Source organism: Manis pentadactyla, chromosome 5 (genome assembly GCF_030020395.1).
Source record: "Manis pentadactyla isolate mManPen7 chromosome 5, mManPen7.hap1, whole genome shotgun sequence".
Taxonomy (NCBI): Eukaryota; Metazoa; Chordata; class Mammalia; order Pholidota; family Manidae; genus Manis; species Manis pentadactyla.
The window spans coordinates 4,370,244-4,389,221 of record NC_080023.1 but is presented as its reverse complement, the minus strand read 5'-3'; the positions used below and the strand labels follow the sequence as shown (position 1 = coordinate 4,389,221).

Genomic DNA, 18,978 nt, shown 5'->3' with positions numbered 1-18,978 from the left:
CCTGCTTCCTCCAGGAATGAAAGGGCAGGGCTGAGGGCTGTGGGTGCCACCAGAAGGCAGCGCCAAGGCTAAGGGGGCCAGGCACGAGGAAAGGTTGGACTCAGGAGGGAGGACAAGGCAACCTATGCCATCCCAGGTATATGCTGAGTCACGTACAAGGCAAACATACGGCACTTAAGAAGAAAATAAGGGCCTAAGGAATGGCATCTGCCTATTCCCATTTGCTGGTGCAGGGATGCCCACCCTGCATCTCCACTGCCAGCACAAAGGCCAGGTGCCCATGGCCCCGCGGTGTGACTGGGGGAGCTCCAGACAGAGCATGGATGTGGACACAGCAGACCAGGGTACGCGAGCGGCTGGAGGGGTGCCGTGCCTCCCAGGCTGCTCTGTTTGCACCATAAGCTTTAAACAGGTGTCAGGATTGCCCTGTGGGCCCACCATTTACCTCCTCCTTGTGCTCCCCAAATTCCACTGAAATGACAGCACTAAATGTGGGGGGAAATCTGGATTGGGGGGGATCTCTGGAGGAGCGGCCAAGGGGCTGGGGCAAGGGAGGGCTGTGGGAGAGGCCAGGCAGGGATATGCCGTAACCTCTGGGTCTCCTCAGCCATTCCCCAGTGCTGAGTGTCGGCTGTGTTCAGACCATGAAGGATTCACTGGGCTGCCCACTTACAATATGCACACTTTTCTGTATACACTTCAACAAAAGTACAAGCAGTAACTAAAGTTCCCACTCACTGCTCAGTTAACTAATGTGCTTTTAGAAGACACACGAGTCAGAGGAGTAACTGAGTAGTGAAAGAGAAACCGTAGGACAGCCGACAGCTTACAGTTCAGGCAAGGAGCCAGAGCCCACTGCAGCCTGCACCCCAGGCACGGCACAGCAGCAACAGGGCATGTGCGGGAGAGGACAGTGGTCTGGGGTGCCCAACGTGCCCTCAGCGTCCTTTACTCAGGAAGCGTGAGGTCTATGACATCAGAGTGAATGACTCTGTAGACATCACAAATGACTCAACACTGAATCTCAAGTTTAGAAGGAAACAGTGTGATTAATATTCAGGTACTACACATTTCCACTTACATGTTTTGAAAGTAAGACCATATGACAAGGGACTTTACAAATCAGGCATTCACCCTTCCTACCTGTGAAAGCAAAGTAAGTGTGATCAGGTTACAGTGCATCTCCCCTTTAATACACATAAACAGACTTACTTTTCCAAGAAACACCCAGAATTTGAGCATCTAGTTTTTCCACATACAGAGAGTGGATGAGATATGGGTATGTATATGGTTGAAAAGATTCATACAGCTAACAACCTTTTTCTCCCTGCTTTGCAAATATGCCCCCAAATAGTGATCTAAGATACAATACTTAAATACCCCAGGTATTTCTTAAAATTAGATTTAACAGTGGAGTCTTAAAGTCTTAACTATTCTAAAAGAAAGCAGCTCCTCCACCCCACACCAGGTGGCTCTGTCCAGCGCCCCCCCACCGGGCAGCACTGACCGGCTCGCGCAGCAGCCCTGGGTAAGCACTTGGGAGAGTCGGCAGGCTCTGGCTCCCACGGGGCAGCGCCAGGACCATAGCATCAGAGGCTCCCCACGCTGCCCATCGGCCCTGCTCACACACCTGCCCTTCTGCAGGGCCTCTGCCCACGTCTGCAGGAACGCTGGCACCACATCACCTGCTGTCCACGGGGCTGGCCACATACCCTGCCTGCCTCACACTGGACCCTTCTCGGACACCCAGGCCCTGCACGCTGGTGCACCCGAGTCCCCGGGGAAGCCCACAGCACTTCCTTGCTTCCAGCCCCTCCTGTGCGAGTGGAGCCTCTCTCTGGGCTCTGCGGGGCCCTCACACTCCCCTTTTCACTGACCAGCTTGGGGCTGGGGCCGACCCGTCCATGCTGAGGTCCCAGACCTGGGCTGTCTCTCCTGCTGGTCTGGCCCAGGGATGCTAAGAACCAGGGGAACACCAGGGAGCTGGGCAGCGGAGTCAGTGCACATGCGGATTCCGACTCTGCTGGCCCTGCAACACTGCTGGGCAGCCCTCTGCTCTCCCCGGGCGCCCCACTTCCCCATGTGAGTGCTTGAACGCACCCCTCACATCACCTCTCGAGCTGGGGCCTGCCTGCATCTCCCACCTCTCCCTCTTGGGAGAGATGCCCCACCAGGCCAAGTCTACCCTCCAGCTGTGTCCCCTTGCCTCTCACCCACAGCACAGGAGGGGTCCTTGTGTGGAACGAGTGGGTCCCCGTCCCCCAGCCTGCGCAGCTGCCTCCTCTGCCCTCTTCCTGAGATGTGCTCAGGTTGCCCTCCTGGAAACTACCCACCCTCCACGTCTCTACTGCAGATTCCAGAGCAAGAAAATTCCCCTTGTGACCATCACAGCCAGATGCCGTGGAGCCCAAGACCAGCAGCATCGACCCCTAAAAACCTAAGAGCTCTATTGGGGGTGGGGGAAGTATGGACATGCAGAGAGGGAGCCACTGCCCTGAGAGGCAAGCCGATACTTAACGTAGGGAGGGTGCTCATAAATCCATGGAAACACTCACTCCAGCAATGGAGGTGGGGCCCAAACCAGCAGTCTTCAGAAGTGCCAGCCACCAGGAATGCGTGAGAAGGAAGCCCAGGCCTGTGGACGAGGGCTGTAGACACAGGGAGACCGCCCCCCCACCCTCCAGGGCTGGGACGCCGCACAGCTGCCCCTCAAGGGCAGCTGGGAGTACCATGTCCACCCCAGGCTAGCACTGTACCCCTGGGATGCCCCCAAAGGAAAATCCAAGCAGTGGACAGGTGAGGTTTAACAGCCAAGTATTAGGAAATATGAATGACTTTTACTAGGAAATTAGTTAAATAAACCATGGTACAGCAACTAAGATATATTGTGCAGCTTTAAAAATGATGATAGACTTACTTTAATGTGGAAAGAGGTCCACGTCCAATGAATAGGTTACTGAACTGTATACATGCACCATCATTTTTGTCTTAAAAGTCTGCATCTATAGGGAAAGCCTGGAAGGATACTCCAGAGCTTAAGGAGAGCTCATCTCTGAGCAGTGGGTCACTGGATAGCCAGGGAGCTACCTCGGGGCTCTGCCAGAGCCCCCAGGCCCTGTCACCTCCTGTCTGTGGCGTCTGCAGCTTTTAGAGGAGTGACCTGTAATACTAGAACCTGCTTCAGCCACTAGAGCGGGGCCCTGGCCCTGCCCAAGCCACACGGGGGACCTCCTGGCTGGACGCTCTGCCCTTCCCCCACACCCTTGCCCAGCATCCCCGGGGGCAACACGTGGGCTCACACATGCCACCAAGACCACGGCACTCCAAACCACGATTCTCTGCCACCCTGGCTAGACACAGCTACTTTCTGTCCACAAGAGCTTTCTGCTGCCTTCACCCACTTTCTTCAGAAAGGCTCCTCTCCAGGCCGTGACCTGCTCCAGCTCCCTCCACCCTCTGCCTCCCCTCACTCTTACCTTCCCTCTCATCTCCATGCTAGCGGCTCCCCACATGCATTCCTGGCCAGCTTGACCCCCAGCCCCTCACCCTCTCTGCATGGACGCGGATGACCCTCCTGTGTCTCAGCGTCCGAACATGAGCTGAGTGTGCACGCACCGGCTGCTCGCCAGTGCTCTGTGTGGCCCCAGCGATTGCCCTGCTGCCTTCTCGGACGCACCTCTGCTGACTCTGCCAACCTCCCCCAAGGGGCTGCCCCCAGCCCCCCACTGCTCACCTGCCCAACCTCGCCCACAGCAACCCTCTCAAGCGATCACGTCACCTGCACACCAGACATTTGCCTTTTTCAATACACATCTGAGACTCAGCAACTCTGCTCCCTGGTGCACAGGCAGCCGAAATGTCTACATTCACCCAAGGACATGAACAGGGCGGTCCCCAGAGCACTCTGTGACAGAAACTAGAAACAATGCGCACCACGCCCGTCAGAGGCAGAACCGGTGCCGGATGCAGTGTACGCTGTGCTGCATGAGGCGGGCGGCTGCAGTCACACACAGGCGCACGGATGCGGCTCACCACCTGATGCAGACGCGCAGCCAGACACAGAGGGAGTGTGCCCCTGCGACCGCCTTGGTGGGCTGCGGAGGGGTGGTGCTGGTCAGCCTCCCCACGTGTGCGCTGGCCTCACAGGTAAGTTCACTCTGAAATCCACTGTTTCGTACTTATGCCTTTTTCCTGCATAAACTTTATGCAGCTGACTGTCGAATGGCACGCAGTTGGGGTGCCAAAGCCCCTCACAAAAATCTGTGCGTAGCTTTTGATTCCCCAAAAATTTATTTTATAACAGCCTACTTACTGCTGACAGAAGCCTTCGGTCAACAGTCAATTAACATATTTTGTTGTAGGGGTTACATACCACATTATTAAAATAAGTTGGAGAAAACAATTTTTCAAATTGTCACACGTTCCCAATAAACTTTCCAATACGCTTATTGAAAAAAATCCTCGTAAGTGGACCAGCGCAGCTATGCCCAAAATTTACTGTTGTTGTCCAAAAATTAACTGTACTTCAATTAAAAGCTTAATAGAAAGAAAAATACACCTACCAGGTCACTGCTTAAACCCAATGGTCTCCCCTGCCCAGAGGTACGGGGCCGGAGCCTTGGAGGCCTGCCTCCTCAGGCTGCAGGACCCCTGAACCTCGGCGGGGCCGTCGCCGCCTCCCCCGGCCCCGCGACCCCCGCCCCCGCGGCCGTCGCCGCCTCCCTCCGAGGCCGGCCTGGGCGCCGGGACTCTCAGCCCCTCGGGCCCGGTGGGAGGCGCCTTCCCGCCCCGCGCTCGCGCCCGGAGTGCCCGGCTGCGGCGGCCACTCGAGGACCGCGAGGCCGCGCCCCCCGCCAGCCAGCCCTGACCTTGCCTGACCTTTGGCCAGGCAGACGTCGCAGTACACGTGGCCGCAGTTGGTCAGGCTGAAGCTCGAGGTCCGGCGGGGCGGCTGGAAGCAGCGGTTACAGAACACCCCGCAGGCCATGCCAGGCCGGGGTGCGCGCCGCGCCGCCGCGAGCCGCCCGAGGGCCTGACGCGAGGAGAACCAGGCCTCCGCACGGGGTGGGTGTGGGTGTGGGGGGACGCCTGCGCGCGTGGGCAGGGGGCGCTGCGTCTGCGCAGACGGTCGCGCGCAATCTGCGCCTGCGCACCCGCGCTGAGTGCCACTCCCGCCGAAACCGCCGCGGGAGGGTACCCGCCGAGAGGGGAGGCAGGCGTGAGAAGGGCTCTTCTCCTCGCGGGTTGTCGCTGGACATGGAGAAGAGGAGCAGGCACCGCGGACCTGGCCCTCTCTTTCCACCAGGCAGCCCCGGTGATTGCCCTGGGTGGCAGCATGCCGTCCTAGCCCAGTCCTGGCGACGGTGCCCCTATCAGCGCTGCACAGGCACCCCTGGAGGGCGGACACGGGCGCAGAACTGAGAGAGGAGACACAGTTTCCAGACCCCCAGCGGGGCGCAGGGGTCGGGGGCTGCCGGTGGTGGTAGTGGTGGGGGTCACCGCCGCAGGGAGCCTGGGCGTGCCCCGGTTTGGTGAGTACATTAAGGAGGAGTGGACAAGGTGGCTTCCCATGCCCACCGTAACGGGGTGGGGGTGGTGGAGGGACCACACGAACGAGGCAGGTGGAGCCGGGAGCTTAGGGCGAGGGACCTTCAATGGCCACCATGGTGGAGGGAGGTGGGAGGGAATAGGGGCACCGGGGAGCCAGGGCAGAGCCCAGAAGAGCAGGAGGGAGGAACCAGGGGCCCGGGCGGAAAGATGTAGGGGTGGCAGAAACCAAGAGGGCTGGGTAGACCAGGACTGGGTAGATCCACCAGGTGGATCAGGGGAACCAGGATGGTGTATGACTGGGGCTTGGGGCCCACTGGCTTGGGGGACCATGTGAGAGGTGGTCTGGGAGGCTTCTGCTTGCTTTTCACATGTGCATGTGAAAGGGCCTGACTAGGGGAGGTTGTTTCCCTTTTAAAAATAATAGGTGGGGGGAGCTCGGGGAAGGGACTCTTTGTACTGTTTTTGCAACTTCCAATGAGCTTATCTCCTTTAAAAGTTAATGAAAACAGATGGAAGTTACTTTTCATAGTTACTCTCTTGTGCCCCTCCCCTCCCTGCAGAGGTTCCCTCCACATGTGGACGTGCTCAGAAGGTCTCCAAGGCCTATTGGTGACCAAGTAGGGAAACCCGGTTTAGAGAAAGCTTCTGGGCAATTTGTGGAGAAAAGTTGCTGCCTTTCAGTGAAATTGGAAAAATCACAGATTCGGGATGGCTCTTTTTGAATGGAATGCATTTGGGAAAGGACATGCTCCCTTTGTGCAGTACTGTGTGTATGAACTTCATGTGGTCAGTGAGCCCTTGAAATGTGGCTGGTCCAAATAGAGGTGTGCTCTGAGTGTAAAACACATTTGGGTTTCCAAAGCATTCTATCAAAGGAGGAATGTATGCTATCTCATTAATAATTTTATGCTGATTATATGTTAAAGAGGCAATATTTTTGATGCATTGGGTTAAGTATAGGTCACTAGGATTATGGCAACCAGAAAAGGTAAAATGTACATGTGTAGCCCACATTCAACTTCTTTGGACAGTGCTGGTCTTTACCAAGTGTAGAATAGGAAAGGATGATGTGCTTAATCTATCAAACTCAGGAACCACATTGTTAAAGTGACATTTTATCAGTGTTGCAATGCTGTAACATTAATTTCAACCTCTGAAGTCTCCAAGTCTCAAAAGTAATCCACATTTATGAGTGTATTTGATTTATTAACTCAAACATTATGCAAATTAGCAGTTATTTATCTTTATCAACATTTTAAACAAGCTTCTTAGCTATAAAGAAGTCTTTAAGGTACTTCATTTGGAAAATTCCAATTGAGATGAAGATTAATGTTTGTGCAAAAGCCCACCATAAAACATTGCTATTTGTATCTTCACTGGTCATTCGAAAATTTTCTTCACGGTCCTATGCAGAAGAGAAATAAGCAAGTTTACTTTTGTGTAGTACTTAATGTATGAATTTGAGGGGAAGGTACTATATGCACTCAAGGTATTTAATATTTCCCAATCAATGTCTTTTACCAAAGTACAGTATCTGATTTGTGAAGCCAGAGTTTGTTGTTAACCCAAAGACAAGTAAGAATCAACCTTACAAAGCACACCTCTGTATTTTGGTGCAAAATGTAAGATATATTTGATCTGTTACTATGTACATGTTGTCACCAACAAGCAGAATGACCATAACCCAATATTGATGATTTCCATCATTTGAGTCTTTAATCTGGGCACTGTGCCAAGCACACCTGTACTCATCTTATTTTCCAAGTAAGGACACTGAAGCTTGGCAATGACATAGTCAGCAGTGAGGCAGATTTGAGCCCACATCTGGCCAGAGACTACTGAGTGCAGTGACCCAGAAAACAAATGTCACAAGAACAAGATTAGTATTAGGAAGTGGGCATGCTGAGCCCCTTCAAAATGTGTGGTGTGTTTGGAAGCACTTGCTCATTTTGAAGCTCACACCCCGAAGGTGAATGAGCCTTCGTAGAGGGAGCTCACAGTCCAGCAGACAGTGAAAGATTGCTCTTCCCTACACCCTGTGTGTCCACACAGTTATAGCTCGGCGAGAAAGACCAAAGAGCAGGCACCTTATTCTTTCTTTGGTTCAGGGCTTTGTCTCAAAAATTATGTTCCTGGCAGGAAGAGATAAAATAAGCTGAACAAGCAAACTGACCCTTTGATAGTTTTGTTCTTTGACTATTTGTTCAATTTGCTCAATTAGATGTTCAAGCTTAAAACTAACTTCATTAACTTTGTCCTTTGCTTGAGCAATGGCTGCATCGAGGTCATGTTCTCCAACACGAATCTCTAAGTGGATCCGCTGTACAAACAATAAAAAAGGAAGAAACATGTTTTTAAAACAGCTCCACTCTTTCTTTACTTTGTCCCTCCTGGGTCCTCCCATTCCTCTGTCCTTCCTTTTTTCCTTTCCCCCTTTCAGTGGCAGGTGCTGCTTCTCCATCTCTTTTTTCCTCATTGCCCACCCCCACACCCCTTCCCTTTTATATCCAAGAGTCTTCCTTTATAATGATAGTGCATTAAATGGTAACATACTGATCTGAAAGCATCCTGACACCTTCCCGAACATTAAACTATTGGACAAATGCCTCTGGTGTTGAGAAAATTTGATTACTCTCAGGAAAATTTTTTTAACATATAACTAAGTTTCTGATTCTGAATTACAAATTCTCTTCAAAAGTTCTCAGCACATTTAGAAAATAGCCAGCCACCATTTACTGTGTAAGAGTTTTATTTACTGGAATTCCCTTGTTAATTCACCCTTCAGCCTTCACTCGTTTTCAGGCCTGAATAATCACAGTTCTTTTAACCTTCCCTCACGGTTCTTATTTTTCAAGCCCCTTAATCAACTTCACGGCTCTCCTTTGAACCCCTTCCAAGCTCTCCAGCTCCCTCCTTGGTTACTGTGCTGAGATCTGGGCTCAGGGCTTTAATAGGTTTCTAGCTGGTCTGGGAGTAATGGTTCTGCATACCAATGTCATGCCTGAATAGTGCTGATGTGTGTTCATCTCATCAAGGACATGGAGGCGGATACTCACCAGCTCACTCCCTCCGAATGACACAAGCCTCGTAGAATTAGATTCTAAGCAAATGACGTGTTCACCAGGCGAATGTGAAGTAAAATAGAATGTCCCGCGTGAGCCATATAACTTTGACAATAATACCTAAGATTGAGGATTTCCATAGTTTAAGTTTACTATTCTCTACATTCCATTCTTAAAGATAAGTCTCCTATACAATCTAGTAAAAATAGTACAATTCTTAAAGAAGAAATCAAATGGCCAATAAGCATGAGAAATTTTTAGCTATGCTAGTAATAATAATAATAAAACCAAACACAGGTTAAATATTCTTTGTTCATGATCAGATTGACAAAGATTTAGAAGTATCCTAACTATCTCCAAACACTGTTTTGGGAAATTTAGTTGAATTTTGGAGAGCAGTTTAGCAATATGTTTTAAAAATTATAATGTATATACCATTGACTGAGCATTCTACCTATAAACATTTATCCTATGGAAATGCACAAGTAGGCAAAGTTATATGTAAAAGGATATTCAGTGTGATATTATTTGTAAAAGCAAAATTTCATTTTTGAAATAACTAATACTTTTTGGGAAGGGATTGATTAAATTTACATAATGCCACATAAAGGAACATTATGTAGCAACAAGATAAATTATATCTGTATCCATAGTAAACCAAAGAGACTCTGGGTAGAGCAGGCTGTGTAAGGTCCTGTCTTTGTACAAGTACACATGCACATGCATGTTCCTACATGCCTAGAAGAAGATTCTGAAGCATACACACCAAGCTGTTAGGTGGTTATATTTATTGGAGAGCTTTGGTTTTCTGTTTAATTTCTGTATTGTTGACATTTGAAAACAGGTATAGGACTTCCAGTCTGGCATATAAGGAGCTTGAAAGTTGCTGCTCTGGCCTAACAAGTAAAAGCCTGGATAAAAAGAAAATGAATTCTTAGATCTTTTAGAGAATTGAGGTCGCAGGTCAAAACACTGCCCATATATTGGAGAGACAAGCAAATACAAAGAGTCCCAACTTACCAAAGTGGAAACCTCTGTGGGAACCAATAGTAAGTTCCTTTATCCAGGACATCATGTCCAGCTTTCCACAACACAAAAATCATAAGGCATACTAAAAGGCAAAACCAGTTTGAAGAGACAGAGCATCAGAACCAGATTCAGATATGGCAGGGATATTGGAACTAATCAGATTAAGAGTTCACAAAAACTGATTGTATGTGAAGGCTCTAATGGAAAAAGACAACATGCAAGGACAACCAATAATGCTCTGTTTATTAATAGAGGGATGGAAATTCTAAGAATCACAAGGAACTGCTTGAGATCAGAAACACTAACAGAGGAAGAATGCCTTTGATGGATTCAGTAGTAGATTGGGTGCGGCTGAGGTAAGCATCTCTGAGCTAGAGGCTATGTCAACAGAAACTCCCAAAACTGAAAGGAAAAAAATGGAATAGGATATCCAAGAATTGCAGGGCTACTAAATATGTGATATACACATACGGGCAATAGCAGAGGGAGTCACAAAATACTTAAAGCAATGATGATCAAGAATTGCCCCCAAAGTAATATTGGACACCAAACCACAGAGCTAGGAAGCTCAGAGGACATCAAGCAAATACCAAAAAATATATATATATCAACATATCATATTAAAACTGCATGAATCAAAGAGAAAATCTTGAAAGAAGCCAGAGGAAGGAAATAGCTCTAGAGGAGCAAAGATAAGAATTACATCTGATTTCAGAAACCATGTAAGCAAGAAGAGTGGAGTGAAATATTTAAAGTGTTGAGAGGAAAAAGACCTTACCAGAGTAGAATTCTGTATCCTGCAAAATTCTCCTTAAAAAATGAAGGATAGTTTTTTTCCACTTGAAAGTTGAGGGAATTTATCACTGATAGATCTGCCTTGCAAGATATGTTTTAAAAAATTCTTCAGAGAGAAGGAAACTGATATAGTTCAGAAATTCAGATCTACATAAAGAATGGAAGAATATAAGAGAAGGTACAAGTGGGCAGAAAAAATACGGTGGTGTGAGAAGTAAGGCAGAAATCTCACAAAACCACATATAATATGAAAATACAGCAAATACAACTAATCCTAATACAGTGACCAGAAATAAGATTGCACCAGACAATCTACATCTGGGAAAAGAGAACATTTCATGGAAAAGGGATTATGAAAAGGCAGAAGAACCTTGTTCAATCCAAAATACCTCAAACACCAGAAAGAGGGCTCAGTGAAACAAATCACCAATCTTCCTGGAAAAGAACTCAAAATAAAGTCAAAGGCATACTAATGGAACTACAGAAAAATATTCGAGATCTAAGGGATGAATTCAAGAGACAGACACTTTGAAAAAAATAAAGCTGAAATGAAACATACAATGGAGGTATTTAAAAGCAGATTAGATGAGGTAGAGGAGACAGAAAATGGAATAGAAATTAGAGAACAGGAATACATAGAAGCTGAGGCAGAGAGAGAAAAAAAGGATCTCTAGGATGAGAGAATATTAAGAGAACTGTGTGACCAATCCAAACAGAACAATATGCACATTATAAGGGTACCAGAAGAAGAAGAGAGAAAAAGTGATAGAAAGTCTTTTTGAAGAAATAATTGCTGAAAACTTACCCAATCTGGGGAAGGCAATAGTCTTTCAGGCCATGGAAGTGCACAGATTTCCCAACACAAGGGACCCAAGGAAGGCAACAGCAAGACATATAATAATTAAAATGGCAAAGATGAAGGACAAGGACAGAGTATTAAAATCAGCCAGAGAGAGAGAAAAAATCACCTAGAAAGGAAAACCCAAAAGGCTAAAATCATACTTCTCAGCAGAAACCTTACAGGCCAGAAGGGAGTGGCATGATATATTCAATGCAATTAAACAGAAGGGCCTCAAACCAAAAACACTCTACCTGGCAAGATTATCATTTAAATGTGAAGGAGGGATTAAACAATTTCCAGATAAGCCAAAAGTTGAGGGAATTTACCTCCCACAAACCATCTCTACAGTGTATTTTAAAGGGACTGCTCTAGATGGAAATGTTCCTAAGGCTATATAGCTGTCACCAGAGAAAATAAAATGACAATAAAGGAAGTAGACCAATTAATTACTAACAAAATGCAAAATAAAATCAGCTACCCACAAAGTCAGTCAAGGGATCCACAGAGTACAGAATATGACACCTAACATATAAAGAGTAGAGGAGGAGAAAACAAACAAAAAAAAGAATCTTTAGATTGTGTTTATAATAGTGTAATAAGTGAGTTAAGTTAGACTGTTAGATAGTAAGGAAGCTGCCCTTGAACCTTTGGTAACCATGAACCTAAGGTCTGCAATGGCAATAAGTACATATTTATTGATAATCACCCTAAATGAAATTGGACTGAATGCACCAATCAGGAGATATAGAGTTACAGAATGGATAAAAAAGCAACACAAATCTATATGCTGCCTACAAGAGACTTACTTCAAACCCAAGTATATACACAGGCTACAAGTGAAGGAATGGAAAAAGATATTTCACGAAACTAATAGAAAAAAGCAGGAGTTGCAGTACTTGTATCAGACAAAATAGACTTCAAAACAAAGAAATTACTGAGACAAAGAGGGCATTACATAATGATAAAGGGGTCAGTTCAACAAGAGGATATAACCATTATAAATATCTATGCATCTAACATAGGAGTATCCAAATATGTACAACAATACTAACAACTAAAGGGGGAAATAGAATGCAATGCATTCATTTTAGGAGACTTCAACACACCGCTCACTCCAAAGGACAGATCAACCAGACAGAAAATAAGGAGGCAGAGGCACTGAACAGCACATTAGAACAGATGGACCTAACAGACATCTACAAACACTCCACCCCAAAGCAATAGGATACACATTCTTCTCAAGTGCACATGGAATATTTTCAAGAATAGATCACATAGTAGACCAAAAAAAGAGCCTCAGTAAATTCAGAAAGATTGAAATTGTACCAACCAAATTCTCAGATCACAAAGGTATGAAACTAGAAATAAATAACACAAAGTAAAGAAAAAAGCCCACAAACACATGGAGGCTTAATAACATGCTCCTAAATAATCAATGGATCAATGACCAAATAAAAATGGAGATCAAGCAATATATGGAGACAAATGAAAACAACAGCTCAATGCCCCAACTTCTGTGAGTCATAATGAAGACAGTTCTAAGAGGAAAGTATATAGCAGTTCAGGCCTATCTCAGGAAACAAGAACAATCCTAAATGAACAGTCTAAATACACAATCAATGAAATTGGAAAAGAACAAATGAGGCCAAAGTCAAGAGAAGGGGGGACATAAAAAATATAAGCAAATAAATAAATAAAATTGAGAAGAATTAATGACACCAAGAGTTGGTTCTTTGAGAAAATAAAAGAGATAAACCCCTAGCCAGACTTATCAAGAAAAAAAGCCTACACACACAGACAGAATCAGAAATGAGAATGGAAAACAGTGTGGACACCACAGAAATACAGAGAGTTATTAGAGAATACTATGAAAAACTATACGCTAACAAATTGGATAATCTAGAAGAAATGGACAACTTTCTAGAAAAATACAACCTTCCAAGACTGACCCAGGTAGAAACAGAAAATCTGAACAGACCAATTACCAACAACAAAATTGAATCAGAAATAAAAAACTACCCAAGAACAAAATCCCTGGACCAGATGGCTTCACTGCTGAACTTCTTTGACATTTAGAGAAGACCTAATACCCATCCTCAAAGTTTTCCAAACAGTAGAGGAGGAGGGAATACTCCCAAACTCATTCTACAAGGCGAACATCACTCTAATACCAAAATCAGGCAAAGAAACCACAAAAAAAGAAAACTACAGACAAATATCCCTGATGAACATAGATGCAAAAATACTCAACAAAATATTAGCAAACCGAGTTCAAAAATAAATAAGAAAGATTATCCATCATGATCAAGTGGGATTTATTCCAGGGATGCAAGGATGGTACAATATTCAAAAATCCATCAACATCATCCACCACATCAACAAAAAGAAGGACAAAAATCACATGATCATCTCCATAGATGCTAAAAAAGCATTTGACAAAATTCAACATCCATTCATGATAAAAACTGTCAACAAAATGTGTATAAAGGTCAAGCACCTCAACATAATAAAGGCCATATATGACAAACCCACTGCTAACATCGTGCTTAGCAGTGAAAAGCTGAAAGCTTCTCTTCTAAGATTGGAAACAAGACAAGGATGCCTACTTTCCCCATTTTTATTCAACATAGTACTGGAGGTCCTAGCCATGGCAATTGGACAACACAAAGAAATACAAGGCATCCAGATTGGCAAGGAAGAAGGCAAACTGTCCCTGTTGGCAGATGACATGATATTGTACATAAAAAAACCTAAAGAATCCACTCCAAAACTACTAGAACTAATATCTGAATTCAGCAAAGTTGCAGGATACAAAATTAAGACACAGAAATCTGTTCATTCCTATACACTAACAATGAACTAGCAGAAAGAGAAATCAGGAAAACAATTCCATTCACAATTGCATCAAAAAGAATAAAATACCTAGTAATAAACCTAACCAAGGAAGTGAAAGACCTATACCCTGAAAACTACAAGACACTCATGAGAGAAATTAAAGACACCAATAAATGGAAATACATCCCATGCTCATGGATAGGAAGAATTAATATTGTCAAAATGGCCATCATGCCTAAAGCAACCTACAGATTCAATGCAATTCCTATCAAAATACTGACAGCATTCTTCAACAAACTGGAACAAGTAGTTCTCAAATTGATATGGAACCAAAAAAGACCCTGAATTGCCAAAGCAATCCTGAGAAGGAAGAATAAAGCAGGGGGGATCTCGCTTCCCAACTTCAAGCTGTACTACAAAGCCACAGTAATCAAGACAATATGGTATTGGCACAAGAAGAGACCCATAGATCAATAGACTAGAATACAGAGTCCATATATAAACCCACAAATATTTGGCCAATCAATATATGATAAAGGAGCCATGGATATACAATGCAGAAATGACAGCCTCTTCAACAACTGGTGTTGGGAAAACTGGACAGGTATATGTAAGAGAATGAAACTGGATTACTGTCCAACTCCATACACAAAAGTAAATGAAATGGATCAAAGACCATGAAACCATAAAACTCTTAAAAGAAAACATAGACAAAAATCTCTTAAACATAAACATGAGCAACGTTTTCACGAACATATCTCCTCAGACAAGGGAAACAAAAGCAAAAATGAACAAATGGGACTACATTAAGCTAAAGAGCTTTTGCAGAGCAAAGGACACCATCAGTAGAACAAAAAGGCATCCTACAGTATGGGAAAATATATTGGTAAATGCCATATCTGACAAGGGTTTAACATCCAAAATACATAAAGAACTCCCATGCCACAACGTCCAAAAAGCAAATAACCCAATTAAGAAATGGGCAGAGGAGCTGAACAGACACTTCTCCAAAAAAGAAATTCAAATGGCCAACAGGCACATGAAAAGATGCTCTATATCGCTAATCATCAGGGAAATGCAAATTAAAACTACAATGAGATATCACCTCACACTAGTTAGGATGGCCAACATCCAAAAGACAAACAACAACAAATGCTTGCGAGGATGTGGAGAAAGGAGAACCCTCCTACACTGTTGGTGGGAATGTAAATTCAAGCATTGTGGAAAGCAATATGGAGGTTCCTCAAAAAACTAAAAATAGGAATACCATTTGACCCAGGAATTCCACTCCTAGGAATTTACCTGAAGAAAACAAAATCACAGATTCAAAGACATATGCACCCCTGTTTATTGCAACACTATTTACAATAGCCAAGATACAGAAGCAATCTAAATGTCCATCAGTAGATGAATGGATAAAGAAGAGATGGTACATATGCACAATGGAATATTATTCAGCCATGAGAAGGAAACAAATCCTACCATTTGCAACAACATGGATGGATCTAGAGGGTTTTATGCTCAGTGAAATAAGCCAGGTGGAAAAGACAAGTATCAAATGATTTCACTCATTTGTGGAGTATAACAAAACAAAAACTGAAGGAACAAAACAACAGCAGACTCACAGAACCCGTGAATAGACTAGTGGTTACCAAAGGGAAAGGGGTTGGGGAGGGTGTGTGTGAAGGGAGGGATAAGGGGATTAAGGGGTATTATGATTAGCGCACATGATATAGGGGGGCACAGGGAAGGCAGTAGTGACTCTGTAGCATCTTACTATGCTGATGGACTCACTTACTATACAGTGAATGCTATGGGGTATGTTGCGGAGATTTGACAATAGGGGGAAATTTAGTAACCACAATGTTGCTCATGTGAAACCTTCATAAGATTGTATATCAATGGTACCTTAATAAAAAAATAATAATTATTGGTAGTTAGATGGTAGATAGACAAAATGAAAAGGAAGGTAGGAAAGCAGAAGGAAGGAGGGAGGGAGGAAGAGAGGGAGGAAAAAGGATGGAAGGAAGATAGGCAGCTAGATAAGTAGGTTTTGAAGGTTACCAAAAATAATTCTTCATTAACCGTCTAGAACATTGTATCTTAAAAGAAGTCAGTTAAAAAATAAAACAAAGTATTTCTTGGTTTCACTGGATATGGCTGGTAATTGTAGGTCTGCTTTTGTTATGTAGCTGTATTCCTATTCTGTTAATGTGTGTATGCAATTCAATTAGTAGTTTGTTAAAACCTATACATGCTTACGTTACTCTACAAGAAGTTATGTCAAAGAAATAATCAATCTTCCCATGTTTTCTTCCGCCTGCTACTTCTATAGCTTTTCTTCTTCCTTCCTAATTACAGCCCTTTAGTAGAATTCGTGCCTCATATCAAAAATTACCGAGTATCATAATTCTTCCAAGTGGTAAAGATACCTCAAGACAAATGCTGGGCACAGAAGCCACAGGGCATAAATCTGCAAAGAAGTAAAAAGCTAACCTTTTCAAAGAATATTGCTTCTCTCTCACTTACCAACTTTACATTTCCCTGTATGGCCCCGGAAAACGGCTGGTTAGCCAGAGACGGGTAAGATTCCTCAAGGAAGGAACAACCTAAGACAGGCACAGTCGCAGGGGGGCCATCAGGTGAGAAATTGGGGATCAACAGAGGTGAGGCTTAGAACCTCACCCCCTGTTTTGAGAGAAATCTTCTGCATCCGTGGATGTTTTGTTGCCCTTGTCTAGCTTGGATTAATACTTAGTCTGTAGGCACAGACCTGATCATCTACATTTGCCCTCTTACAGCACTAAATTATGTCTTCTACCTTTATCTTGCATCTACCTACCACTTCAGCATTTTATTAAAAAAAAAATAAGGGAGAAATGTGGGATTCACATATAAATCAAGTATAAAAATCAAATGAATAGTCATATCTGACTTGATTGTTTATAGTTCATGATGTGTGATCAAAACCAAAAGTTTCTGTGATATGACTGCCCTTGCACTGTTCACCGTGTAAGAACTTATTCACTATGTAAGAACTTGTTCACCATGTAAGAACTTGTTCGTTATGCTTCAGAAGATTGGAGACTTGAGAATTAGGCTTGGGGTTGATTAATGATTGTGCATTGAGTCCCCTATACAGAATTTATTGTTGTTAACAACCATTTGATCAATAAATATGAGAGATGCTCTCTCAAAATAAATAAATAAATAAATAAATAAAAATAAAACAAAGTAAAAAAAGAGAAGGTGCAAGTAAAGGTAAGATTAAAACTTATTTTTCTTAACTGACTTGATAACAGTCTGTTTAAAATAATAGCAGTGATGTGTTTGATGATTATAATTCATGTATAAGTGAAATGAATGATAGCAGTGATGCAGAGCATGGAATTATAGGGAACTGTTATTATATGGAACTCCCACTACCTTGAAAGTGCATTGATACTTGAAAGTGGACTTGGTTTAGTTGCTAATGTGTATTGCAAACTCTAAGTTAATCACTAAAAAAGGTTTTTAAAAGGATAATTGATATGCTAAGGAGAGAAAAATGGAACTATATAAAATACTGAAAACCACAAAAGTTAGAAAAAGAGTAGAAGACAAACAGGAACGGAGAACAAGGGCAATGAATAAGGACACAGTAACAAATATGGTTGGCACTAAACCACCTATATTAATAATCACTTTGAATGTCATTGGTCTAAGCGCACTGACTCAAAAATGGAGATTGCCAGAGTTGATCAAAAGATCAGACCCAATTGTATATGTCTATAAGAAAGCCACTTTAAATATAAAGATACATATAAATTAAAAGTTAAGGGATGGAGTGATGGTTCCATGAGTGTATACACATCAAAATTCATCAAGCCTTACATTGTGTGGTTTGTCGTGTGTGCCTCAATAGAAAAAAAGGTCTTTTAATTTACTGTTAAAAGGATGGATAGAGGTGTATATACAAACTTTAAGCTAACCTTAACCAGAAGGAAGCTTGAGTACATATATTAACTTCAGACAGGTAGAACCTCAGAGCAAGGAAAGTTATCAGGGATAATTATATAATAGAGCATTCCATAATGATAAACAGGTCAATTCTCCAAGAAAAAGTAATGTGTATGTGTATGCATCTAACAACGGAGTGTCAAAATACATGAAACAAGAATTTGTAGAACATAATTCACTATTATGGTTGGAGACTTTGATACCCCTCTGTCAGAAGTGGACAGATCAGTAAGGACACAGCTGAACTCGGCAGCACCATCAATCAACTGATAATTGACATCGATAGATGGCTTCATCCAGCAACGGCAGGCTACATATTCTTCTCAAGCTTGTATAGAGCATTCACCAGGATGGGCCACATCTGGACTGTAAAACACACCTTAACACATTTAAAGTAATAGAAACTATACAATGTAGAAATTAGTAACATAAAGATGACTGGGAAATCTCAAAATATTTAGAGATTAAATAGCACATTTCTAAATAACATGGGTCAAGGAAGAAATTGTAAGACAAACTTTAAAATATTTTCAGTTAGGAGAGAATTCCAGGAAGGTGGAGTAGAAAGCATCAGGAATCTGGTTCCCCATCTAGACAACAATTACACTGTTAGAATCTATCTAATGTAACTGTTTTGGAATTCTGGAGTCCATTGAAGATTTGCAACTTCCAGAGTACATCATGGTTTATTTTGTTTCAATTTTACCTCTCCTCACAGTTGGGCAGCTACCCACCCCCAAACCCCAGCCACATGGCAGGCAGTGTACACATGTTCCTGGAGTAGCTTGCATACAACTTATGGAAGCCAGGGTGGGCAAAAATGACTGTCCTCCAAATATCAGGGATCTGCAATACCACATTTGAGGG

At 43.7% G+C, this 18,978-nt stretch overlaps 2 protein-coding genes across 11 annotated transcripts in view; both read right to left on the bottom strand.

Annotated features, from left to right (window-relative positions):
- The window catches only part of RNF212 (ring finger protein 212), a 36,476-nt gene extending 31,401 nt beyond the window's left edge, over positions 1-5,075 (bottom strand). For 5 of the 10 annotated variants that reach the window (XM_036921473.2, XM_036921474.2, XM_036921476.2 and 2 more), the window contains exons 1-2: positions 4,879-5,075; positions 1,082-1,143 (exon numbers count right to left, since the gene is read on the bottom strand). In XM_036921473.2, the coding sequence (XP_036777368.2) occupies positions 1,082-1,143; positions 4,879-4,987 (171 nt within the window). In that variant the 5' untranslated portion in view covers positions 4,988-5,075. Of the gene's footprint in view, positions 1-1,081; positions 1,144-4,562; positions 4,585-4,868 lie in introns of those variants that run through there. The other 5 variants (XM_036921478.2, XM_057502070.1, XM_036921477.2 and 2 more) reach the window with 4 other exon arrangements.
- Positions 5,076-6,584: 1,509 nt separating this feature from the next.
- The window catches only part of LOC118930319 (transmembrane emp24 domain-containing protein 11), a 44,393-nt gene continuing 31,999 nt past the window's right edge, over positions 6,585-18,978 (bottom strand). The window contains exons 3-5 of the mRNA XM_036921480.2: positions 8,607-8,732; positions 7,724-7,870; positions 6,585-6,955 (exon numbers count right to left, since the gene is read on the bottom strand). Of these exons, the coding sequence (XP_036777375.2) occupies positions 6,806-6,955; positions 7,724-7,870; positions 8,607-8,732 (423 nt within the window). The 3' untranslated portion in view covers positions 6,585-6,805. The remainder of the gene's footprint in view (positions 6,956-7,723; positions 7,871-8,606; positions 8,733-18,978) is intronic.